Raw genomic sequence first — 26,616 nt, 5'->3', positions numbered from 1 at the left:
TGCATTCAAGCAAGCCAGCCTTTGCTGTTAGTTAATGTTGCTGTTGAAAATATTTCCAGGGGTACGTTTGGGGTGGGAAGTGTTCTGCCATAAAATACTTGTGATGCACAGTGAAGTAGCGGTAGTGTTGCTGGAATACCCATTGGTCCAGTTTCTCTTTAACTAGCTCTAGTGTAAACCAGAAACACCAACAAAGTCAGAGCAATGTGAAGGAAAGGTCAAAGGAAAATTAAGCTCCTCAAAATATTTGTGTTTTCATGTCTTCCTGCATTTGAAGTTTTTGGAAAGAAATGTTAATGTTCTTTCTTGCATTTAATTAAATATTTTTGATAATGGGGGGAAAAAAAAAATCTACCTGGGTGTAGTAACGTAACATTTTAAGCCTGGTATTTTCAGTGAGTTTTAATTAAAGTAGGTTCCAACTCTTCTTTTTCTTACCTTTCTGGTGGGGCAGTACAGAACAGGTAGAATATGCATTACAACACCATAAGGATGTTTGATTCCTATACGGGTCTGCTGAAGATTTTGGCTCTTACAGGCTGAGTATGCCTTAGGCATATTTGGGTTTTCTTTTCCTCCCAGCTACTTCATACTTTATCATGCAATGAATTATAAAAAACCTTGTCAAAGAAATAAAAAGTGTTGGCAGAAATAATAATAAAAAAAAACACCTCTTGTAGGAAGTAGGGGATTCTCCATCACTTGCAATCACGAAATCTACACTGGAAATGTTTATGAAAAATATCCTGTCATTTGAGTAGGCGTTATTGGTTTGGTGCAGAAATTGTTGGAAGACTTTGTTTACCTTGTGTTACAAAAGGGGTAGATCTGGATGATCCAAGGGATTCCTTCTGGCCTTGGAGTGTATCATCACTCCACAGGGTTTTAAAATAAAGACGTTTGTAAGTAAGTTTGTAAGGAAAAGAATTGTTGACACATTTGCAAAATGAGGGAGAGGGAAGTCCTCATTCTTCTCCCGTTTCTACTGATTTCTTGCATGACTCAAAAATCCTGAGGAGGGTTTTCCTCAGACTTCAGGGTGAAAAAAAGTTCACCCCAACATGGGAGCAAAACCATGGGAAATTTCAGCCCAAGAAGAACGCCTCCAAGACTGTGAAAGCAGTCAGGTTTAGATAAACTGTTTTGCAGCTTCACTGATGGTGTTAGAGTTAAGCAAACCCTTATGTTCTGTAGATCAATAGAGAATAACCAATATTGGTCAGATTATGTCTATACTTGCATTTTAGTTCCTGTTTTTTGGGCTGAAAGATCTGAATATGCAATGAAGTGGCTGGAGGTCTATTGAGTGCTCTTTTCTTTAAGGCGGGGTGAGTTAAAGCACATCACTTACTCCTCAGGGCGTCAGTAAAGAGTGATAAAAAGGCTCCCATAGCAATGCAGGGAGGCTGGTTTTATGCAAAAGTAAGCAGCCAGCTCTAATGCCACTAGCTGAAGTCCCGGTTACAAAAGAGGTGTTAGCTGAGGAGACAGTCACACAACAATACAGTTGGCTCTGGTGCTTTTTTTTGAATAGCAGGACATAAATTTTTTTGCAGCTGGCTTTATGCAGATGTTTATTTGTGTAACCCCCAAAAGGAGCTTTCACTTTATTCTCAAGTTATTGAAGGCATTTTTATTATTTATAGGGTGAACGCTTGAGAAAAAGCCTCTGCAAAGAAGGTTTGGATAATAACCACAATAGGGTGGCTGTGCAGCAGGGGACTCGGGGCTATGCATCAGCCATTCCAGAGCTCAAAAACGTGCAGATTTGAAGATCTTGGAAGTCTGCTCTTCAGGGTTGGTCATGTTCACTGGTTCAACCTGGCTCCACAAATAGCAATGAATGATTTCTTCTGCACTCCCTAGCAATTCTCTTAGCTCAAGAAGAAATATGGTTTAACATTTTTCTGCACAGTCTTTACTTTTTTGGTTTTCCATACTTGTTAACTGGCATATTCCTAGCACAGTCTTCATTTTCCGATGTAAATGTAAGCACTGCTGAGCTGCTGTTGCTGAAATGTCTTTTGGTCTTGGGCTGGTTGAGAAAACAAGGTCAGACATACCACCCTCTTTTTAAATTTTCTTAATAAAATACTGACATGAAAGAAAAACAGGACAGATTATTAATGGCTGTAAAGAAAACTTTAATTTAGATTAGGGTTTACTGTCTTGTTACTTTATGTATACCTTTGTTACTGTAAGTTTTTTTTATGGAGCAGTTATTTTAAATGCTTTGTTTATATTACTCAGGAGTAATTGTAATCAACTTTCAGTACAGTGTTAATATATGAAGATTGTGGATGGTGGGAAGACGAAAGAAAAGTTTAAACTTTTCACTGTTATATCCTCTTACTCCTTTAGTGGCCCATGCCTTTTGAAAAACAAAGCAAAAGAACTGTGTTAAGAAATGTGAAATGAAAGAAAATACAGAAAGTGCAAACGGAGAGGCACCGAGTTCTGCGTGAGCAGCCAGACATGCCCTGCCTTGCCAGCTAGGCAGTGTGCCTTGAGAGGGGATACCTGGGAATTTGTGCCCATCTGGGGTTCAGGTCTGCTTCTCAGATCCACTGAGAGGAATGATTTACTCCAGGATTGGCCTAAGTGATTTCCTATGCCAGTTTGCTGCTATGCAAAGTTTCTTATGTGGATATCCATCCAGGGAGAATTACGGCGTGCAGGGATCATGCTGCCATGCCGGACTGGCAAGTATCTGTTTTCAGTGTTTATTCCTTGGAGCAAGGGTGCTATAGTCAAGAGCCGTGCACACCTACTATAAGCAGGTACATACATAGCAGTATAAGTAGGCATGTGAAGCTCTGAGATTTTGTTAGTGTTTCATTGCTCTTTTGAGTTCTCCATGGCAATATGTCATTTAAAATATTCTGTGATCGTGTAGTTGAGTATCCAGAGCTCTGGAACACTGGTAGGTGAGCTGGGCTACTGAAGAAAAACAACCCACATTTGAAAGGGCAGGCCAATGTATTATTTCATGGTAGATGTAGAGGTCACTGAAAGCATGACTCCACTGAACTTATGTTATGACTCGACACAGTATGTAACAGCATTAGGATTCTGCGAGAAGAGTACACATAGCATCAAGAGAAGGTGGATGTGCAGGGTGGGGACTTTTGTTGTCTGGTCAGAAAAGGAAAAAAACATTTTCCCAGGCCTTCTATGATGGCAGTATCTTGATTTAAATGTTCTGCCTGTCAAGGGAAGAAGAAACTTTTAATGTCTTCAAGTATCCCATGGTTTAAAACACTTCCTCAGGAGGGAGTGTGCCGTGACCCTCCTCTGTGAAACCTTCACAGGTCATTTCCCATTCCCAAGGTTATTTAAAAAAAAAAAAAAAAAAAAAAAAAAATTCCTTGGCTTCTCTTTCAGGCTACTCCACAGGAGCAGGTTAGAGTCCTTATTTGCCTTGAGGGACTGGTTTTTTACCCTCATTCACAGGTGGATAGGTATAGAGTAAAATAAGTATTGTGCTGACCTTATGTTTCCTTATTACAGGGAAACCTTATGTCACGTCACATTTTCTTTTGTGTTTTCCTGCCTTTTTGACTAATGACAGGCAGCTGGGTTACGGTAACGAGCACCTATTAGATCAAATGTGTGCCTCCAGGTGATCAGGTGGTACAGTGTCAGACTGAGGTCTCGGATGTGGATGACCAACTTAGGTGGCTATCACAATTCACATGCGGGCTGGGGGTGTGCGTCTCTCCACAGTAATTGCAAGCCATCTGGCCTTTTGAGGGGAATAAATCTGAACTGTGCTGCCTCATTTGTTGATGTACCTTTTGCATGACTTACACAGCAGACACGTTTCACAATTATCTTTTAGGCAGAGAGACATGGTCATGTTCTTCAATTGCTTTGGTAACGTTTTCTGAGAGAAGGAGGTAGTGGTGAGATAGAAGTCCTGGCACAGGTCCACCAGTGGGGTCACACTGTACACAGCGTGATGCTTGTTCCTGTTTGTGACCTTAGACAAATTTCTTACTAGTTTTGTCATTATTTCCATAGTTGATGTAAAATGGAGACTGCAATAGCGATACGTCACTAGGCTATAATGAACCTGAAGAAGTGCAGATGTTTAGGGGGCGAAAAAAAGATGTTCACCTCCTCTTGCTAGAAGCGTATTTATCTGTAATCATAAATTATTAAGAGCTATGATGTGTTTGGTTTAGAGATTATACATCTGTGTGACAACGACTGTATCCCAAGACCCAGAAGACCAGGTCTCACAGGCAGAAGTTAGATGACAATGAGGAGCACAAAGCCTTTGGAAATCCTGTAGATACATCCCGAATAACAGTCTTTTCCTAATATCCTGGGGAACACACACAGAAGTGAATTCAGCCAGAGATGGTCTGGGTTTGTTAGGAAAGCTGTTCTGCTCATCTCTGCTGGCTGTAGGCTGTAGGACCTCCTGAGGATCATACTCCTTTGGAACTCTCTTCCATCCACCTTTAAATCAAATCACAGTCCCTGCATTGTTGTTAAGTGTAATCTTTAAACAGTTGCTAATGCCACAAATTTCTTTCTACTCTAGAAAGAAAGGTACTCCTCTTATTCTTCTTCAGTTTTACTCTCTGGAAGGATCTCGAGTTGGGATTTCCATCAAGGAGCATATTTGTCTATACCACTCTTTTAAAAGAATGTGAAGAGAGTTTACTTCAAGCAATTGATTCTCTATTGGAATATTTAGTTCATCCACTGTCTGAAAGTGAGTGGCTGTAAAAAATACCATTTTATATTTCAGTTGCGCAGCGCTTCATCAAAAACATAACGAACAGAAAAGGTGAAGAAAATGTTACATGGCATTTCAGGTTGAGTCGTGCAACTTCTGTTGCAGTACAGATCTCAGCATTTGTTGATTGCTAAGTAGTCCCCTCCCTAAGTATGTTGTTGAACTGGTATGGTTAATTTAAATATTTATTTAATAAATAAATAATTAACGTATAATAAATAAATATTTAAATAGAACATATTGGTTGTATATTTATTTAAATAAAACATACTGGTTTCAAACAATGTAGCAGAAAACCCATCCAGCACCTATGGAAGTAGATGTAGGCTGTTCAGAAATTGTTGAGTATTATTTATATGTTGCCAGCAGTGATTTAAGAACTTCATAAAGGAATGTAAAGGACAATCATTTGTATTTCTGCTCTGAAAAAGTCCCAATTGAAATATGAGTTCAGAATAATTGTCAGATTTCTTTGCAGTCACTAGAAAGCTGGGGAACTCTGAACCAACATGAGACTGAACAGTTGATGCCCTCAGTAATGCTCCCTGTTGATTTGCACTGATGAAATGAAAAAGCTTAAATTACTTTCTTTCATGCTTTTCTTGCTCTGCAGGAAGAAGACTCTAATGTCCAAAATTGTTAACTGTCTGAAATTACCTTACCAATTCAAAAGCAATAATGTAATGCCTCAAACTGTGATAAAGTACAGCACTGAACTGCGCTTTTAGTTTTGAATGTTACATTTCCATGGCTCATATACATCTTCCATATAGTTCACACAAGGAAAAAAAAAATATTAAAAAGGATTCAGCATCAAGGCAGGGGATAATGCAAAGCTGACTTCCGAGTTACACTAGCTTTCTAGATAACTTCTTGGATGTAGGAACAGATCGATCCACCTTGCCAACAGGTTTACCTTCCTCCTGCATCTCCATGTGCTAAGGCGTGTTTTTTCTGGGCCAATTTTGAATGCAAGTGTAACACTTCTTTCAAGTACTATATTTATTGCAGGCTTCTGTTTATTTCTGGCATCCTTCCTTTGTGTTGGGTTCCTGTCATTGCCCGGCTCTGTGAACTTCAGTTGCCTCATTTCCTCAGCTGCTTTCACACTACGTGATAACGTTCTTGCGTCCTGTCCCTGTCCCCTCCTCCCCATCCCGCTCCGCTTATAAAGAAAAGTGTCAAAGGGACAGTTAGTAGCTAGGAACAAAAGATGACCTTCTAAACCATATATATCGTAGCGAAGGTTATTTAAAGATGGGTAGGTGGGGCTTTAGTTTTTGTACCAATAGCGTTATTTTTCCTTTCTGTACTTTTGCAACAGCCTCTGGACTTGAAACAATATGGTCATTCGTGTTAGCTTTCTCTCTGAGGGCGGGCCACCTGAGAAGATATGTTTCATTTTCCCCAGAAATATATGCATGCATTTCACTGTGTAGCAAGTAGAGGTATCCAGCTGGACCAGTTTTTGAATCATGTTCATTAAGCCTGGGTGGAAGGCCAGTTTTTTTTCCCCCCCCTGAGTGTGTTTCAAACTCTTTCATAGCTGAAGTTTATGCTTTGCCCATCTATGTAGCAATTTCATGCTAAATTGTCACTTTGTTATCTCTGCTGAGTGTTTAACATCCTGGTGTGATTAGCTGGAATAAGAATTGGGCTCAGAGAAGCAATTTATCGTTTAAAAAATGACCCGGAGCTGCAGTTTGTGGGGGTATGAAGTAGGCCTGTAAGGGCTGTAAGGATAAAGGCTTAAGCACAGGCTGCAGCGGAGGGAGGACCAGCCAGCTCCCTACAGCACTCGAGCAAGGTGTCTTGTGTGGCTGTTGAGAAATACGTTGCTTCAAGCTTCCACAGCCCTGTAGGAAGCTATCACTGTTAAGACTCTTCTCTCCGAGTTGCAGGCAGTGGCACTGCGGGTGTTAAGCCAAATCTCTTTCAATAACTCGGTTATCACGTCTGGTAAGTCAACGTATGTCAGTCAGCTCCTCAGCGGACTGAGGTGGTCAAAACTCAGTGAGTGCTCTTTTATACTAGCTAAGGATCAGCCTCTTTTCTCCCAACAGCTGGCGCAGCAAACCTTGGCTTTTAGCTGAAAGGACAGAAATGGTAAGTTCTTTCACGTTTCTCTTACTGTTGGGACCAGTTTCTGTACTCCCAGCTCTGTGGCCATATCCTAACTTGGTCTCACCTCTGCCCCTCCTGCCAGCACTGTGCTTGAGCTGGTGATACAAAACTGGGTGCCCTAACGTGATGCAAAATTGGAACAGAGAGATGTACCTTTATATGCCTTTAAGAAATGCTTACTTGATGGTATTCAGCTGAAGCTAGGTATAGAGACTATGCAGGGAAAAAAGTGGGTTTTATGAAATATATTTGAAGAAACTGTTTTGTCTTACAGTCGTCTTATTCAAAGCAGGAGGGCTCAGACCTTTGTGGGACCTTTAGGGGCTTTCCCGTCAAGTTTCAGGATTGCTCAGCCTCTTTAGAGTCTGAGGTGTCTTGGCCACATACGTTTGACTTGCCCCCCATAGAGGGCTTTTAGAGAAGTCTTTGGAAGGCATCCACGTGACGCCTGTGTTAGCTCATCTTTTCCTTCTGTATTCATAGAGACCCTAGTGAAATGAGGCTCTTGAGCTCATAAATGCCCAGGAAGACAGATAATAAAGAAACCCTACCCCAACTGTAACCAGTGTTTTTCTGATGCAGTAGGATGCCTCTTGACATTGTGTCAGAGCATAGGTGAAGTTGCTTCTGTGGGAGTTTCTTATGCATTAGATACCCTGAAGTGTCTGCACATTCCTGCCAGAAAACCTGTAATGGTATAACTTGGTGGTTACATAAAAGATTGGTGAATTTAACATGATCTTTAATACCACCTATGCAACAGGTAACTTTATGTAACATTTAAATACCTGGAGAAACATTTGTACACTTCTGTAAAATCTGTTTGTTCAGTATTTAAAATCAAATTTATAGAAAAAATATGGGTAATGAGATTTGATCAATATGACAAAGTGATATTAGTAGAGTATTAATCTCTCTCCCGTGTTTCCAACATATCATAGGTACATGACTGCAGAGCAGCAGTTGCTATTTCAAACTGTGGTTTTAATTGCTTTCATGAACTGTATGTTGGAGCAGTTCTTGCGCAGTTATGTGCTGCTATCAGTAAAACTTCAGGTTCTGCAGAGAGGTAAGTTTTTGTTTAGTGCATAACTTCCAATATAGATCTGATGTCCTGACATATAGTGAAAGATTAGATGATGGTAATTGGCAGGATTGTCTTTAAAAAGAAATATAGAAGTAGAGTCTTGACATGAGGTTTAACTTGAGGTCATTATGTGTTCTTTTTTTTGTATGAAAATTATGATTGATAAAAATATAGTTTTGAATTGGACATCACAAATTTCAAAGAATATACATAGGATTACACTGCTGTAATTGCTGGTGAAAAACTGCATACAGCGGTCAGGTAAAACAAGAATTATTTGATATCTGTATTCTGAGAAAGTATTGGAGTCGTTCAAAAATCTCACCATCCTGTCAGTAATTGCAGCATCCTGAAGAAATGTTCAGGCAAGGGAAAATAATATTCTAACATTTCCCTCTTACATACTTATACAAGGTTTTCAAAATTGTTCTTACGAAGTGTTTGGAGGAGCATGCAGTAGGAAGAACACACAGCAATTCATATGCTGCTTCAGATTTATGAAGCAGTTGCAATACAAAGACTTTCAGTGCTACTTTTAAGCCTCTGGAAAAAAATACCAGTGAATAATAACAGTATAGCAGAAAAATAAATATTGAGAAATATTTATCCATTTCACAGAAAAACAGAAGTTTATATGCTTGAAAAATTATAGGACCATTACCCTCTCATGTATCCCAGTAGTGAATTTACATATTGCTGTGAATCCCATTCTGAATTCCCTTTTTAATGGCAGAAGAATGTCTGTTTACAAAAGGAGAGCGGAGAGTAGATCATAAGAGGCTGCAGTGAAGGTCTAGGATCAGATTTTCTTTTATTTCATGGACAAGATTTTGGAGTAGGTTGTTAATAAAAACTTTGTTTTTTCTGGGTTTTCTTATGTGGTAAGTTGGCCTTCGCTGGACGCCAGGTGCCCACCAAGCTGTTCTATCGCTCCCCTCCTCAGCTGGACAGGGGAGAAGAAATATAACGAAAGGCTCGTGGGTCGATATAAGGACAGGGAGAGATCACTCACCAATTACCATCACAGGTCAAACAGACTTGACTTGGGGAAATTAGTTTAATTTATTACCAATCGAATCAGGGTAGGATAATTGGAAATAAAACCAAATCTTAAAAGCACCTTTCCCCCACCCCTCCCTTCTTCCCGGGCTTAACTTTACTCTCGAGTTCTCTACCTCCCCACCAGCAGCACAGGGGGACGGAGAATGGGGGTTGCGGTCAGTTCATCACACGTCTCTGCTGCTTCTTCCTGTCAGGGGAAGGACTCCTCTCACTCTTCCCCTGCTCCAGCGTGGGGTCCCTCCCACGGGAGACAGTCCTCCATGAACTTCTCCAACGTGGGTCCTTCCCACAGGCTGCAGCTCTTCATGAACTGCTCCAGTGTGGATCCCTTCCACGGGGTGCAGTCGTTCAGGCACAGACTGCTCCAGCGTGGGTCCCCCACGGGGTCACAAGCGCTGCCAGCAAACCTGCTCCAGCGCGGGCTCCTCTCTCTCCACGGAGCCACAGGTCCTGCCAGGAGCCTGCTCCAGCACAGGCTCTCCACAGGGCCACAGCCCCCTTCGGGCGCATCCACCTGCTCTGGCATGGGGTCCTCCACAGGCTGCAGGTGGAGATCTGCTCCACTGTGGATCTCCATGGGCTGCAGGGGCACAGCCTGCCTCACCATGGTCTGCACCAGGGGCTGCAGGGGAATCTCTGCTCCGGCACCAGGAGCACCTCCTCCCCCTCCTTCTCCACTGACCTTGGTGTCTGCAGAGTTGTTCCTCTCACATGTTCTCACTCCTCTCTCCGGCTGCAGTTGCACAGGTTTTTTTTTTTTCCCCTTCTTAAATATGTTATCACAGGCGCTGCCACCACTGCTGATGGGCTCAGCCTTGGCCAGCGGCAGATCTGTCTTGGAGCCAGCTGGCATTGGCTGTGTAGGACACGGGAAGCTTCTAGCAGCTTCTCACAGAAGCGACTCCTATAGCCCCCTGCTACCAAAACCTTGCCATGCAAGCCCAATACGTTCCGGCCCTCATTCTATTACTTTATCCTATGTTGCTTATCTTTTCTTTTCCTTTCCAAAGGCTCTTCAAACCTGTTTTTCCCTGTCTTTCATTCGATGGTGCTTTCTTTCACCTCTTGCTCCAGCTCCAAGTTGGTTGGTCCCTTCACATCTGATTCCACTAATGCTAGGGGCTGCTACAGTGTACGGAGAAAATAAAAGTTAAAGGCCATTGCTATGGTCCATTATTAGCATGATTTAGCGTGCAGGCAATTGGTATAGTTAAACTGAACTCCCTTTTCCCTCCCTTAAATGTTGGTTCAGGTAGGAGTGTATGGCAACTGTTTGTTTTGGGATCGTGGCAGTATCTTCCAACACTGTGATCCACTTTGCTTCCTCTGTGTGTCTTCTAATGAGATGTGATGGCATCAGCCTTTCAAGAAACAAGCTGAACTTGCCCCTTCTTAAAAGAGCTGCTGGAAAGGTCATACTTTTTGTGTAAACTATCATGGCCAACAAGATGTAGTCTCCTGATTAAATCTTTGTTATGAATTGAATATCTGGGAGGAAAGAAAACAAAGAGGGGTGGGCATGATAGCACGTGCTGGTCCTGATTGTTGTTTTACCCTTCTCTGAAGGTATCTGAACTTTTGGTTGAGGCTAGGTGCAAAACATCCTGTGTTACCTTGTTACGAGCAGATCAGAAAATGCAGAAAGCATGTTTTCCTGTGAGCAAGGGGATTTGTGAGCACAAACCTGTGAGCCTTTATTCGATACTTGGTTTATCACAGCTTCCCTGCCTGACGCTGGAGTAGTCACTCAACCTCTCGTCTGTAAAATGTGGATGTGTTGTTTTCTCTTACCAGTTCTCTCTCATTGTAAATCCTGTTTTATTTGCCTCAGTGTGATCTCGTGAGGATTACTGCAGCAATAACTATGAAGGATCTAGAGATCAGTGATAGGAATTGATGGAATAATAATTGGAGGTGCAGTCTGTGATCCTCAAGGGGAGCGTCTAGGGCACCTGTGTGCATCTAGACTGTTTCCTCAGAATGGGTGGGTTTGACTTCCTCATAAAGTGTGTGCTTTTAATTTGATCTTCAGTTTTCTGCAGTTGATAAGGCACGTTTTCAAGTGAGGATTAAAGAAAAACCTACCCAGGGAGTCAAGTATCTTTACTAGTATAACACCTAGTAGCCTGGAAAGAAAAATGCTCTATTTGTGAGAGAGATACAGCCATCGGAGTGTATAATGGAGTTTCAGCTCTGTGAGTTTGGATGCAACAGAATTTTCTGATACATGGATTCCTGCTCTTCACAGTTTCAGTACATTCTGGCTCATTAGTAACTAAGACAGAGATTAATTCTTGTCTGGAAGAAAAATATGTGCCTTAGAAGGATCTAAATTCTTCTCAGATGTATGCATGCAACGATTTGCAGTTTACTCAGTCAAGAGCTTGGCATATCTCAGTGAACGCGCAGTCTAGATCAATATGATTGGGACTGATATTCTGCTACATATATCTTAATTCATTTTACTGGAGTGGTGTGTAGGGTATAAAAAAGGAGCCTGAGGCACCCATCTGTGTGAAATTACTCATTTAATTTCTTATGAAAGGTTAACACTATAAAGATTTGTCAGCAATTTTTTTTCAGTGGGACATAAAAAATAATTGAAGCCACATCCCTCTTAGCTATATTTGCAAGATCCTAAGTGTGGCTGGAGCTGTATGAACACAGTGGGCTTCTGTTAATTTAATCCATCTGGATGTACTGCAGATTGTTGATCAGAAGACTCCTTCTGTCGGCATAGTCTGGGTTTCTATTTGGATGCTCTTCTGACATATCTGTGTTAGTGTGATGTCCATGTGATTAGCTTATGTGTTTTGAATGTAATGCTTTTCAAAATGTATGACTTCACTGTGCAAAAGGTGGAGACCATGAAACACAGCATTACATTTCTAAATGAATAGAGTGGGCACTTATTTATGATTCTGTTCTTGCTTAATTTTAATAGCAAAACAATTTTTTTTTTTGCTCTACACTTTAGAATGTGCAGTTCATCTACATTTTTAGTGAATGTGTTATCTTCTCCAACTTTTTCACCCTCAAGAAGCTTAAAGTAAAAATTTCCCTGTCTATAACCCTTAATGTTGGAGGCTACAGGAAAGAGTGATGTGAACAGACCCATAACAAGTCTGCATGATTCAGCCATTTAAAGGATAGATAAAAAGGAATTTAAAAACATAATGTTCTCTAAATGTTCATTTTTCTATTCAGACACACTCTTTAATAAAACTAAAACTAATGTTTGCATGAACGTTTTGAATATTCTGTTGAAACCTAAATTATGCACAAGTTTACTTGTATCTGCACTAATTCTTTTATATAATAGTATGGAGGTATCTAACTCATCTCTCTCCTTTTTTCCCCCCTAGTTAATGGTCTAATGACGCTTGGATTTGCAGGTGAGCTTTACTTCTAAAATTCAAACTTCTGTTTCTGTTTTGTTAATGGCAGCCATTTGAGAAGTGCTTCCATCTTATCTCATTTCAATTAGTCAACCGTCATGCATTTTTTACAAGTGGTCTTGTCCATCAGCTCTATGAAGAGTGTTGTAGTGTTTTGTAAAGGTCAGTCTCAATAGTGATGGTAAAATCATAGAATTATTCATAATTTTGAACCTCTTTGCCCAGGGATTTAGACAGAAACCCTTGTGTCATCAGATTGTTCCTGTCAAATGACTCTGTCAGAGTCTTTTCCGTAACCCTGCAAAATATTGATGTTATAAAGAGAGCCAATCAAAAACACCAAGGCCATGGAAAATCCATTTAAATACCCTGCTGGGAAGGGGCTGGAGTAAACTGTCAGCACACATGACGTAATGGAGGAGAAACTTGTATTCTGTTGGATTTACAGGGTTATAAATCAAGGGATAGCTGGCTGTTTAGAATACCCTGCCAGGGAAGGCAGCTTTGCTTAACTTTTGTCAAAGCATCAATGCAGGATTTAAGTTGCCGGCTATGCAATTTTCATATCTGGTTTTGAATTCTGCCCAGCTTTAGTGTTCCATCTGCAGATCTAGCTGTGCAAAGTATAACTGCTGCAGCTGCCAGATGAATTGGCGGGAATGCTTAAATAGGCACGGTCCATGCTCTCACGTAAACTTCCCAAGGACAAAACTACGCTGCCCCTTTTTCATACCTTTCACCATTTCTATCAGTGATGATTAATTGTAGTTCTGATATTTTTTTCTGATATGGATGAAGGCTTAGTGTCAGCTCTAAGAGCTCTGACAATCAGACATGACGAAGGAGGTAGGGTCAGGTCCCAGTGAGTCAGCCATACACCTGGAGAGGTTTGTGGTCTGTATGAAGTAGTAAGCTTAGGGTCTCAGGTGCAGCATAGGCTGTCCAGTTATGGGCCTGCTGCTCTTGGAAAGTATGTGAAAGCAAAGTCTTTCTTTGGTCAGATGTGATGGCTGTCTCTTGTTTGGCACATGGCATCACTGAGTCAGTGACTTCCCCAGCTAAGGAGTCGGCTGCGATAGCTGGAGTTGAATTGCAAGACGCTCCTGCCTGGGCTCTGAAGGAGCCATCTCCTTCATGGGTGAGACACTTAATGCGCACTTGAGCCTGTTTTACAATCGCATGCCCCATTTTGAATGGAGATGTTCAAGTTTCTGATTGATGGCTGGGTCATGATGTGAAGCCCGAAACCAGTCATCTTGCCTTAGGTTTTTTTGGACTAAATAGTAAGGAACAGTGCTCTGTTCAGTAGGAGAGCTGTGCCTGACTTCTCATCAAGCGAAGGCTTGCACACCTTTGATCTCACTTCATCTGGCAGTGTGTTTGCCTGTCACCACACAAAATTAGAAGCGCCGGCTCTTTTCAGCAATGATGCGATCCTGCTCTCAAAGTAACTAATAGAAGGAAAAGAAATACCTCCTCTCCCTGGTGTAAATAGGGTCTCAGTGAAAATGCAGGTTCAGAAGAAAAAGGTGCGAGACCTGATTCTACTTAGACTTCCTTTTTCTGTGATTAAAAAAGGATGAATTGGTCTGTTCTTCTTGGCGTTATTCTTAAAAAAAGCTGTTCCTTCAGAGTTCTCAGGAGGGTTGCCTGACACACGGGTTTGTTAGGGTTGCAGTTTTGTTCAGGTAAATCCTTTTCTCAGATTTGTGCTGCTGTAAAGAGAAGAAATCACACTGGGTTTTTTCCTGACTAATTTAATTTAGACATTTGTATTAAATATGTTGACATACATATACTTACAGGTAATTCTTAATGTTCTACAAAATATATGCATTTTGTATATAGAAGAACAATCAAAGTAGTGGCAATTACAAAGGTACAGCAAGACATTTAACTACTTAATCAAAACAAAATGTTTCAGCCTTATCAAAATCAAATGCTTAGTCTGAATAGAATTTTTTCAGAATTGTAATTTTATAAGAAATATCAAAATGCTATCTTTGTATTCCAGTGCAGGCGTGGGCTGGATGAGAAGAACCTTCAACTTTGACTCTAAATATTGTAGAGTTGCCATTACAGGTTTCAAAAGATACAGGCTTGCTCCAGTCAAGGTTAACTCTTTCTTTGCAAGTAGCTGTATGCTGTAACATCAACATCTGATAATGGTAGATAATTCCTTTAGTGGATGTACTGAAGAAAAAGCTTAATTGTGACTGTGGGAATTCAGGCCCTTTAGTTGGATAAGATATACAAATGTTTCTGATGTTGAAGTACATTTACAGTCATACAGTTAGTTGAACGCGATGCATCTGTGTAAGCTTGAGAAGTGCTTTCTACACTGAAGTATATGATGAGTAACTCCAGTTACCTTTTAACTAAAAATGCAAATGGGCAGGAGTAAGTTAGTATGAGTAGAAGCTAAGTAAGATCAGAAAAGTGACTAGGTAGGTTCCTCTATGCTAGGTCTAAAAGATGACACTATATATGGTACCCTATAGTATTGTATACTAAGTTACGTTTTTAATAAATTTACATAAAGGTATATTTCATCTATTTTCTAAAATTGTTTAGAAAGTTGAATGTTAAGTTTACAACAATGTAAGTGGCACGCAGAGTTATGTGAAGGAGTTTGTGAGTGATGTGTTCTTGCATCTTCTATTTCAACGTCTCAGATTTAAGGTGCTTTCTGATTTTACCTAGGTGCACGTCAACAGGCTAATCTCTGCAATGAATCTCTTATGTTAGAAAAGTTGCCTGCCTGTGGAAAATCCTTTGAAGAGATGATGAAGAAAGTGGACTCTAAAAAATGGTGCAACCTGACAGAATTTATCATGTAAGAATTAGTTTTGGTTTTGATAGTTCTCACATTATAATGGTGTTTGTCTTTTTAAAAAAAGGATCACCTCAAATACCAAGAGCACTGTAATGCCTGTGTCCCTAATATATCCCTAATGCACGTAAAATGTTTGTTTTCCAGATAAATTGAAATCCTCCTGTATTTGGTTGCCAGTTGCAGAGGGCTAAGCTTTAGCTCTTAAGTCCCTGCAATATGGCCGCATGCACACAGAGGCCCAGCTCTTAACTCGAAGAGTGCACAAAATAGAGCACTTTAATAAAAACTAACCAGTGGGCTAACCAATACTATCTGCTATTGCTTTTACCTCAGACAGTTATGTTTATATTTAATCTATATTTCTGTGCATTTTAGGCAAATGTTACTTAAATAATTTTTTTTTTCTGTGAAACTGCTAAAGCAATGTGCTTTTAGACTCACGCTATTCTGTTTTCTCTGTTGGTAGCAATGCAGTTCCCTCCTCTGATTTCTTTTTTTCAGTAAGACGACAGGAACATTTCATCAGACAGAGTTTCAGAAATCCACCTCTTGTGTGAAATCATCTTGTCCAAATGTAAAATGATTTGTCCTACTGAAACCGCTGTGGCTTGTTTCTTTGCCTGCCAGATAGCATGGAGAGAGTGAGCACCACTCGTTTTGTTTGGATGACTAACATACTGCAAGACTGACAGTAGTGAGGGTGGCGTTTTTATTTTCTTATCTCTATTCCTGTTCTGTAGTTGCTAGAGGTGTTTAAACATCTCTCTATAAAGCTGCACGCTTCAAACTCTGTGCTGAAGGAAACTCACAGGGCTTGTGTAATGGGTGGCATTTTTGGCTTGGCGGAGCATCTGCTGCTTCAGAATACGTCTGCTCATGCATAATGCTTTGTTTTCGGAAGCGCTGAGTACCCTCTACGCCAACTGAAATCAGAAGAAACTGCAGGTGTTCCGCACTTCAGAAAACGAGACTCAAGTGAATTAGCTCTGGTGTGGTGCGAACCAGCCTGAGGCAGAACATCTTCCTCGATTTTAAACTGCACTGGTGCTGTTTCGGGGGCTGGCAGGGTAGCCACAAGCTAGCTGTCACCACCTCTGTTACAGTGTCATATAGCCCCAGATACATTCTTGTCTCATGCGATCTTTGGTCTTGTCTCCTGTTTAGTGTCACTTCATGTGATGGAAGATTTTGCAGTCACCTTATGTAAGATTTTTAACTAGCTCATCACCAATAGACATGACAGATAACGAAATGTTGGACTGCTGTGCTGTTGCGGCAGTTCCCCATGTTTCTTTTACCACTGACACCCATGTTGAGATGTCCCACCTGTTGATGTTGTTTCATAATCTCACAGCATATTAACAACTTAGATGCTATTCCTTCTTAGCATTTTTATTTGCATGCCCTGAAAGACTTTGCAACCTTACAACCTTTTAAAAGGTAGATTCTTCAAACTCATGACACTGGAGTGAAAGATGCATTCATGCAGCTCTCTCCAACCGTGTGGAGGAGCAAGAGGAAGTAAGCCCTTCTTATCCGGCTGGCAGAAATTGCATTCAAATCTGACAAAGAAATGTGCGTATACAAAGGAAAAGAAAATCCTTGCAATGCAGGTACTGCTAAATTTATTTAACAAATATCCGTACATTATGGGGCAATAATTTTGTAGCTCATGTAGGTACAAGTTGTTTTACTTATTTTGAAGGAAGCACTGTAATTTTGCTCCATTTGATCTTTGTTACAGTTGTATTATAATCACAAAACTGAGTTCTTTGCTAATATCTGGTTCATATTGATAAGTGTCCTCAACTAGTGGGACTACTTGCAGGAGAGAAAGGTACCTACAGGAGTCAAAATATTAGACTCTGCCTTTGTTAATGCAGGTGAAGAAGCAGGCAGCTTTTTGCAAGCCTTACGCTAAAATTTCTTCAAGAGTTTAAATATTTTGGTGCAAGGTTTTCCCAAGTTTTGGAGGTGACCGAAGTGTCTGAGTTCTCCTGACTTTCAATTAGAGTTAAGAATCCACCTTGCTTTTATCCTTTCCAATTGCGCTTCTCCTTTGGTGTCGCTTTCATTCCCTGTACAGGGAAATTCCTACCTGTCTATGGAGATTGTTTTGTCTGAAGAAATCGGTCAGTCTGAGGGGTTGCTCATTTTTCCCCATATGCAGTGCTAGAAGAAGAATTCCAGCTTATTCCAAAGAAAGATCTCTTACATTTTTACATAATATACTGTTTTATAAAACTTCTTTCTATCACTTATATTTCAAGTTCTAGCTTAGGAGACAGCAGAGGGAGGAATTTGTTTTGGAATTTATTTCCTGAATCAAGTGTTAATCAAGCATTATCCATCTGATTACAAAGTTATCTTAAGGGTTCATTGCACTGAAGAAACAGCACATTTACATCTACCTTTAAGAATTTTATTCTTTAGAGAACAGACGTTGTGATTTGATGTCATGCTTTATGTAAGAAACGTATAGGCTAATTTCTTCCAGCTCATTGGAGGAACCCTGATGGCTGGGACTGAAACACTTCTTTATTTGGAGTATTCTGACAAATTAATGAAAAAATGGTATTTCTAGCCATAGTCACTTAAAATTCAGATATTTAAACCTGGTACTATTAGTTCACCCTGATTTTACATCTAGCCTCCAGCAGTAAAAATTAGTCAACCTGGATCAGATAGTGGGTTAAAACTGTGAGTTTTGTATGAAGGAAACTGTTTCTTCATATAGTAATTTCTGTACGGCGCTTCTCGCTTGCAGAGATCTTGCAAAATTTGGCTTTGTATCTTGTATCAAAATGCAATCATTTATGGAAATCTACTTCTTTTCTAAACTCTTTGTTTTATGGAGGAGTTCTAGCTTTTCACTGTAAATGGCTGTCCTTGGTTATGGGATTATAAATAGCAGTTATCTGCATTGCTTCACTGTTTGGCCAAACAGTCGTGAGAGAGATTTCAGTGACTTCAATTTGCTGTAACTTAATTATACTGTAAGATTTTCTGACAGCTCCGTTACTTATTTCTTAACTTTGTTCTTAACAAACTCGTGTTCTTTCAAAAGCAGCCTTTTGACTGATTTTAAACAGATGAGGCTCTTGTGTGGCAGCAGGTACTGTAAACCAATATAAGAGTTTGTCTCCACAGCTGATCATGATCTTGCTGGAAATCTGTAACGATCATATATAAACCGTAAAATTTCAAGTAAAGTTTTACAGAAACACTATCAGGAGAAAGTTTCCCTATTAGTTTTCACATTTTTCTGTGAGGATTTATACAAATACTCTGGATCAGATTGTCCAAAGGTGTTTGAAAGCTTAAATATGATGAGGCATCCAAGTGGGGTTTTAAAATATTTTAAGACATTTTGACACTGTGGGTTTCAGTGGTTCTTGCTTGGACACCAGAATATGAAGCACAACCAGAAATAGCTTACAAGAAAGGTAAAACCTTCCAAAAACAGCTGGAGACATTCGTTGACATAAGAGGAGGGGATCAGCTGTTCACAGTTTTGCTGGTGCTTTTAGGCTATTCAGAGGCAGCCCTGAAGATGAAAATGTGACTGAGTGGTTTAAATGACAGGAAATTATGGTCTATGGCAAGTGAACAAGCGGAGACTGAAGTGTGGGTGAAAGCTATGTGGGGAGTTAACAAAAGCAAATAGTCTTTTTGTTCACCAGAAGACTGGAAATCACAGAAAGCTTTTTATTCTTAATGTGTAATATTTCTGTTTTTATATATATATATATACACACACACTAACATATATATTTCTGTATTTTTATATATAATATATATAAAAGATATAATATATATAAAATAACATATACATGATATATAGTAACATGTATGTTATATTTCTGTATTATATTCTTAATATTTAGCAACAGCAACTAAATATGTAAAATCTACTACTGTCCACAAACCTAAGCTCGTTATTAACGGTCAGATTTTTTTCACCGTGCTCTACGTGATAAATCCTGGTCTGGTTACAATGGGACTGTAGTTGAGAGGCCAGGTGTGACTAATTCCTTAAACAAGAGGCCAGATGAAGATGGGAGTACCCAGAGCTGTCTTACACGAACCTGAAAAAATTTTGCTTATTGTAGTTGTGTAGATTGCTTTCTATTCTTAGCTAATGAAAGAGTTTTCTAAATACTTCTAACTAGATCCTGGAAACAATTTAGCTAGAATAAACAGTCTCTAAACAAATCTCTGTGTCTCTCCCAGACCTAACCCCTATGGAAATATGGGACTGAAATGTGCTCATGCTGGTTCTCAGTGGCTCGTTAAGCTTTTGGCCTGCTCCCAAGCACCTCTCTCTTCTGCATCCCCGTTTTCCAAATGTTTCTGAGTGTACTTACTAGCATTTCAGGAATTTTGAGGCCAGAGAGATCGTTATGGCCATCTGGTCTGCACTGTTGAATAATACAGGCCACACAATCTGCCCAGTAGTCACTATTTTAAACCCTGTAAGAGTGAGTGAGTATCTTATGGGAAGGCATCAACTCTTCATTTCAAAGATATCAAATGAGTATTAATCCATTACATCTATAAACAGATTGTTCCAAAGGGTTCACTGTTCACAGTCAGAGGAAAATGTGTCTTATTTCTCATCAGTTTGCCTGACTCCAGTTCCCAGTGTTACCTTCTTATATATTTCCCCGATACAGTAAAACTCCTCCTGTTGTCAGAAATCCTTTTTTCCCAATTAAATACAATCAAGTCACTTTTAAGTCACCTCTCAATCACTTTTTTTTGGGGGAGGGGGGCAAATTAAGATCAAACTTTTAAAGCCTGTCATGATAATGCATATATTTCAGACTTCTTGAACCCTTTACAAGTTTTGGCAGCTTTTCTTTTGGAGAGTGGATTCCAATCTAGAACTGAACATTTCACCCAGCAGTAGTTTGCATAGTATTATGTACAGACTCCCTGTTTTTAACTCTAATCCTACTGGGTATTCAGCATTTTTCTCCTGCAAAAATATTTGTGTCTTGCATTAACACTCCTAGCTACCTAGTAATTCCAGGAGGACATGCTCTAAAAGCTGTACATGTTTTTAAATCCCTTTCAGAGTGACTTGTAAGTGTGACATACATTATTTGTTTCTGGATCTACCATCTTGCATTCACCAGTGTTAAAATGCATGTGGTTTAGATAAGTCCACATTTGTGAGTGGTCCAAATTAGTCTCTGTAACTACACCAACATCTTCTACTCCTTCACCATTTACTATACTATTTCCATACTTAAGCAAAATTATTTGTTTGCTTCACTTCATTGATAAAGATATTGGGCCAAAACTTTTGCAGTGGCCCTCCATGAATGGCAATTACTTGTTTGTCATTAGTTTTCCAGTTGCATTTATTATTAATTCAAGGACTACCATGATTTTTCATGGTTTTTTTTTCATCAGAATGTTTTAAACAAAATTTGATAAAACATTCAGTCTTTAAACGTGAATGAATGAAATACAGTGATTATAAGGAAGCATGTGGTATCTGCTCACACAAAAGTCCCAAAAGATAAATTTGAAAAATACATAAGAAAATGTTTTGGACTCCATGTATGCATTTCTGGTTGATTGGCTGCTGTGAGAACAAACACTATAGAGGTAAGAAATACAGATCTATACAGTATGTCAACGCAAAAAGCTTTAGTACCAATGTATACCAAAAAAAGAGACATATATAAAGAGCTTTGATTAATTAGAATCTTTTACTTAGTAAATGATATCAAGTCTTGTTAGATTAACTTTAATCTTTGCTGTTAGTTAATGCTATGTTGCATTTGTTATAGACAAAGAATTATACTAATTTTTTTCATAAGGGCATCCAGTAACTCCATTCAAAGACAGCAGTTAAAAAACCCCTGTCCATATTGAACTATACTGTAGCACAATCCAGTCAGCTTTCCTGATTTTATTATATCATTATATCTAGAAATAAAGTATTTTCAGTGGTAGTAATAGGGCTAATGACATTGCTCTCTGACATTTATGTACTCTCTTTGTTGACATACCACCAAGCACTTTCTCTGTTTAGAAGTATGTGGATCTCCATATCATTGATTTGGGCTTGTTTAAGTTTTTCTGCACTAAAAATTCTTAGGCTGTAAGAATACAGAGAAATAATCAAGGGGTCACTATTGGAAGAGCGAAGCTGACCATGATGTAGATATTTAGTCATAGGCCATCTCCTTTCTTTGATTGAAATGCTAAGAGTTGATGCTTAATTTACTTGGCTGCCAGAAGGATCCTGTTTTAGGCAGAAGATGCACATTGTGTGTCTGGGGCATTGGGCAGCAGATGCCACGAAAGAACACGACCCTATTGCCATCGCTCAGGCAAGTGTATCAGGAAATCAAAACGAGGGCAGGATACTGCATGGTTCCGGACAGGGAAAGATATAGTGCAGAGAGCACCCTTATGTCTCTGAGTAGAGCTGATCAGTCTCTCTCAGATGTCATTAGGGACAGTGACGGCAAATGAGCCCAGAAAGTGATCTTCCTTCAAAGACATCCCTTTCACCAAAGAGAAATGCATGCCTACATGTTTTATACATGTCTTTTGCTGCACACTTACTCAGTTGTATCCATACACATTTTGTCACTCCAACAGTCCTCTCTTAAACCGAGTCTCCACATAGGCATGCCAGCTTGAAGTTTTCTAAGGAGCGCATCCCCAAACTAGTTTCTCATGGATCCAAAGCAAATGAATGCTTTTCTTTAGCTGAATCAATTTTTATTTAAAAAAAAAAAAAAAAGAAAAAGAAAAAAGAAATAACAGTTGATAATGTAATATCCAAAAGATAGCGCTGATATGTAATTTCCAGTGTTTGAGTCCACTAAACATTTCCTGAGGGGACATAACAATAACATTTTGTTGCTATTGGACTGAAATGAGAAATGTTTGTTATCTTTAATCTAGTCAGGTGTCATCTATTTCAGTGTAAGGCATTCTGTTACTTCAAGCCAGTATTACTGTTGCAACAGTCATCTCACAAGTGTATGAAGTCGCACACTGCTACCCTGGGAGCTCCCAGCCAGTCATTCTGTGTTTGCCAGCTGAGGAATAGCTGTGGATTGAGAGGCCGAGGATGAAATAGCGATTTGTGTTTTGGAAGAGAGTTCTAGCAGAGTAGCACATGTAACGAGACGTGGCTTCTCTGTTTCAGCAAAAGAATTGATTGTAACAGGCTTCTTCCTGCAATCCCTACATTTCTTTTTACCTCATCAAGCCTGTCTTCACGGCCCAGACAGCCCCGAATTTGCTGTGAGGCAGTGGCCGTGTGGCACTGCTCTATGGCACCTGGAAGATATTACAGTTCTGTTTTTTCCAAAGTTTTAAATTTGAGTCCTTAGTAGAATAGGAGAGGGCAAAATTTGTCTTTAACTATATGTCTGAAGCTGATTCATTGCATGTATGTGGGTACCTGGTGCAGTTCCCTGCTTTGCTGTGAGCATGGTCCAAGGTCTGTCCCCACGCTGAACAATCATTTTATTTTCTGTACAGCCTCAGTATCTTTTTCCTAGAACCTTTTGCATCAAAAATGAATCCTTATAAACAGAAGCAATAGGTTTCAATCCCATTGAAAATGACGAAGGAGGTCCACCCATGTTCTGTGCAGATGTTGAAGATTTAAAAAAAGAATTAAGGAGAAAAGATGTGCATGACTAGAGCCAAATTTGATCTAATCTTCTGGAAAAATAATCCTAAAGCTGTTGCTCAATTTTAAAGTCAATGGGAGTTTTGCCTGTTACAATTTGGCCCAACTAAATTAAACTAAACTAATCATAAAAGTGCCTAGTTTTCAAAGAAACATAGTAAAATATTAAAGAAAAGAAAGCCAGATGACATTAAGATCAATGGGAAAATAAACCGTAGAAGAAACATGTGCAATCCAAGATGAAATTATATGCCCCCAGTTCTTAAAGCTTGGACCTAATAACTTGTGCTGGCTGAGTGTGTATGTAAGAGCCCTCCAAACTGAGTCATTTTCTTGGTCGGTTGTATGAGGTTTTTTCATCTTTGACTTTTGCACCATTGACTGCTGCAGGAAGTCTGATCTAGATGCTGCTTGGTGATTGCATCCAGCTGCTAATGTCAAAATATCTTTAGAAGAGAAGTGTACTGTGAAAATCTCAGACAAACCACGGGGTTTGTTTTGCAGCTAAGGTGAGGCACTGATTCGTGTGAGCTAATTCGTTCCCACAGTAACATGTCTCACAATTAGAAAGTGGGCACCTTTGGCTCATTTTTTTCAACGTTATCAGAAAAGCCTCAATTCTGGATTTTTGCATGTGATTTTCTCACACAAAAGACCAACTGGGGCTGCCTGGAACTGAACCTTTGAGTGGCCAGCACATATGTGATTTTAGATCCAGAATAGTACTGATTAAAGGGAGTCCCACTCTTCCTCAGCTGTGCCATGTGTGACTGTATTTGTGTTAGGATTTACATCCCAGTAGACAGACTAGTACATCGGTTATGCTTTATCTTGGACAAAGTCATGGTAAAATGCTACAAATCACAAATGTTCTTGCACAAGAAAAGCTCACTGTATTGTTGCCTGCTCTCCAGATTATCTTCTGCAATGTTTCTGAGTAATGTTCTGTATGTCTCTGAAGAGTAATTCTCTTTTTTGCTGGAAGATTTACTGGGGAAGGGAACTAAAATTCCTTATTTAGCCTGGTGTAACCCCTCCCAGTTTTGTCGGCCCAGATTTTGTAGAAGAAAATATTCGTAGTGTCTCTGTGAAGGAAGGTTGAAGAAACCTGCACTTTATGTGGTCTCATGTCAGTGTCATTTATTTACCATTTAGTATTTGATGCAGTATAGAAAAACAGGGACTGCTGTGGTAGATGCTAGCATTTTCTACTTCTTTGATAGGGTGGTCTTCCTTTGGGCTTTCCATACAGATACAGTTGCTGCTATTTTTTAAGCTCTCAGTGAAATGCAGATAATGCTGATATTTCATCGTTTTTACCTGTGTATTTCTTTCACCTCTTCAAATATCAAAATGTACAGTAATTTTGTATTAAAAAAAATCCTTCTAAAAACTCCTAGAGGTCATGGCAGCAGTGGCAAAACCAGGTACTAATTACACCCAATAACCTATTATTTTCCTTCTGTGACTCATGCCTTTCTTTTCAAAAGCAAAGAAAAGCGGCTTGTAAATCAGTTAGGTGTGAGCAAGTAAAGCAATGGAAGAGAATGTCATATTTGAGCAGTTGTGTGGCCATCATGCTGGTAGCTGACAATAGCAATTTTTCATTGTAGAAATAATAATGTTTGCAATCTATTATTTAAAAAATTGGAAAGAAAAGAACCCTGCAGTTTAGAGGGAAAAGAAAAAGAAAAGAACCCAAATCTCACCAGATTGCCAGATGCAGACTGTGCTGAAAATGTGTACCTTCACATGCTGTTTGGGATCAGCCGTTCTAGCCACAAAGTTGCTGTGAAGTTAATGCAAAAGCACAGCTTTTCCCTGAATGAGGCTGTATTCTAACATCTTTAAGAGGAACTGCATTTCAGGTGAATCTCCATTACTTTCATATGAAATATGTTAGCTTTGTTTTATATTGTGTAGATTAGAGTATGTCCTGATGAATTTGAATAAAGGGGTTAGTTTGAATTCAGAGACCAGGATTCCACATCAGGCAAGAATACTCCATTACCGCATAATTGCTTTCCTCCTGATAGATGCAGAGGCTGAAATATGGTTAGTTAATGCAGTTATAATTTTTCTCCTTTACTACATAGGAGAGGGAAGGACATTTTATACAATTCCTGGCTGTGAAAATGAAATCTATATTTGATAATTCCAGGCAAGGGACTGAATAGGCTTATGACTTTGGACACTCATTTTTAATATTTTTTCTCTCTTTATGCAAAGTTATGGCAATGCACTCCTAAATCTGTGTCTGCTGTGGCCACCTTACGTGATGCAGAAAGGTGGTGAAAAACATTCATGAACATCAAATTTTTAATGAATTATTCTAAGTATGACTTCTGAATTTTAATGATGTATTAAGGACATTGGCATTTATGAATTCTGTGAAGACCTGCAGACCATTTTGCTTATAAATGCAAAGCCATCGCTTTGTTCTGCAGCATATTGTAGAAATAGCTATGCTACAAACTAGCAAAGCCGTATCAGCTTTTCATCCGATGAGATTTCTTGGGTTTTTGTTTTAGACGCTGGAAAATCTTGCTTTTTACAAAGAAAACCTTGCTTTGAAGAGCTTCCTTGAAACCAATAAACGGGTTGAATAAACAGGATAAGGAGAAATTGGCCTATCTTTTGGGAGGCTGTTGAATTAAATACACAAACTTCCAAGAGCTCAGATTTGGTGAAGTAAAACAATGTTATTTGTTATTTATACCACAACACGTTGTAACTGCAGACTACAAAGGCCCTAAGTCAGGGATACCATAGCTGAGGAATGGGGAGAAGAGAAGATGATTGGAGTTTGTTCTTCATCAAGGATAACTTTCTTTCTTGTTAAACCAGTGGGGACTCTGGGTCTGCCATTGAGAAAATGATGATGGCTATACCATGCCAAAATAGTGTGCTTTTGCAGCCCATTCTCCATCTCTTCAAGGTTTTTAAGAGCTCAGACCTTCCTGTTCTTCAGTTTACAGATGATTTTGCAAATCTTTATGAAAGTTCTTACCAGTGTGAGAAAAGAGAGGGATCTTATGAGCCTGAGACTAAGTAGGAAAAAAAATGAACTTTTCATTAGCAGTAGCTGAGAACTCTTCAATTTTTAATATCAGATTTCCATTTTTCAAGTGCTTTTTTCAACAAGTTTTGACATCTGTTACATTTATTTGTCACGAGTCATTGTTTTCAAAAAGAGGGTGAAATCTGGCATTTGCCAAAAGGTCGCCAATGTAAATATTGATAATTGCTTCTTAAAGTTCTGAAGGAGTTTTCAACACTGGTGAAGTTAATGTCACCAGAAGACACCAGTTACCACATTTTAGCAAGGGTGCTGTGAGTCAAATTGATGTGTACTGCAGTAGACGCATTGGACTAATGGCTGGTAGCTTGCACCCACAAGCGTGGGATCGGTATGTCAGTGTTTACTTTACCAAGTCAAACAACAAATAGTTCAAGATATAAGAATATAATAAGCCTCATGAGTAAGGTCACTTGCAAAATATAATGTAAGCCATTTAGAAGTGATGTTAGAAAGCAGTCTGCTGTTAAATCTCATGACTGTCAGCTGATATGCCCTTTCAACACCTTTCATGCCCTCTTTGAATTTTACTGTGGCAAGATCAGTAATAGAAAACAGTCTTCATGGAGCTTATTATTAAAGATTGTATTTCAAAATAAGCAATACAT

The 26,616-nt window shown here is 39.4% G+C and overlaps 1 protein-coding gene across 2 annotated transcripts in view; it reads left to right on the top strand.

The window, feature by feature from the left end:
* The window catches only part of RAMP3 (receptor activity modifying protein 3), a 59,471-nt gene that overhangs the window by 10,727 nt on the left and 22,128 nt on the right, over window positions 1-26,616 (top strand). For both annotated transcript variants that reach the window (XM_082315936.1, XM_082315935.1), the window contains 2 exons: window positions 12,389-12,418; window positions 15,125-15,257. In XM_082315936.1, coding sequence (XP_082172062.1) covers window positions 12,400-12,418; window positions 15,125-15,257 — 152 coding nt within the window. In that variant the 5' untranslated portion in view covers window positions 12,389-12,399. The remainder of the gene's footprint in view (window positions 1-12,388; window positions 12,419-15,124; window positions 15,258-26,616) is intronic.

The sequence above is a fragment of the Platalea leucorodia genome (assembly GCF_965183815.1).
Source record: "Platalea leucorodia genome assembly, chromosome: 1".
NCBI classification, from domain to species: Eukaryota; Metazoa; Chordata; class Aves; order Pelecaniformes; family Threskiornithidae; genus Platalea; species Platalea leucorodia.
The sequence above is the reverse complement of the archived record's forward strand: the minus strand, read 5'-3'. Positions and strand labels throughout refer to the sequence as shown.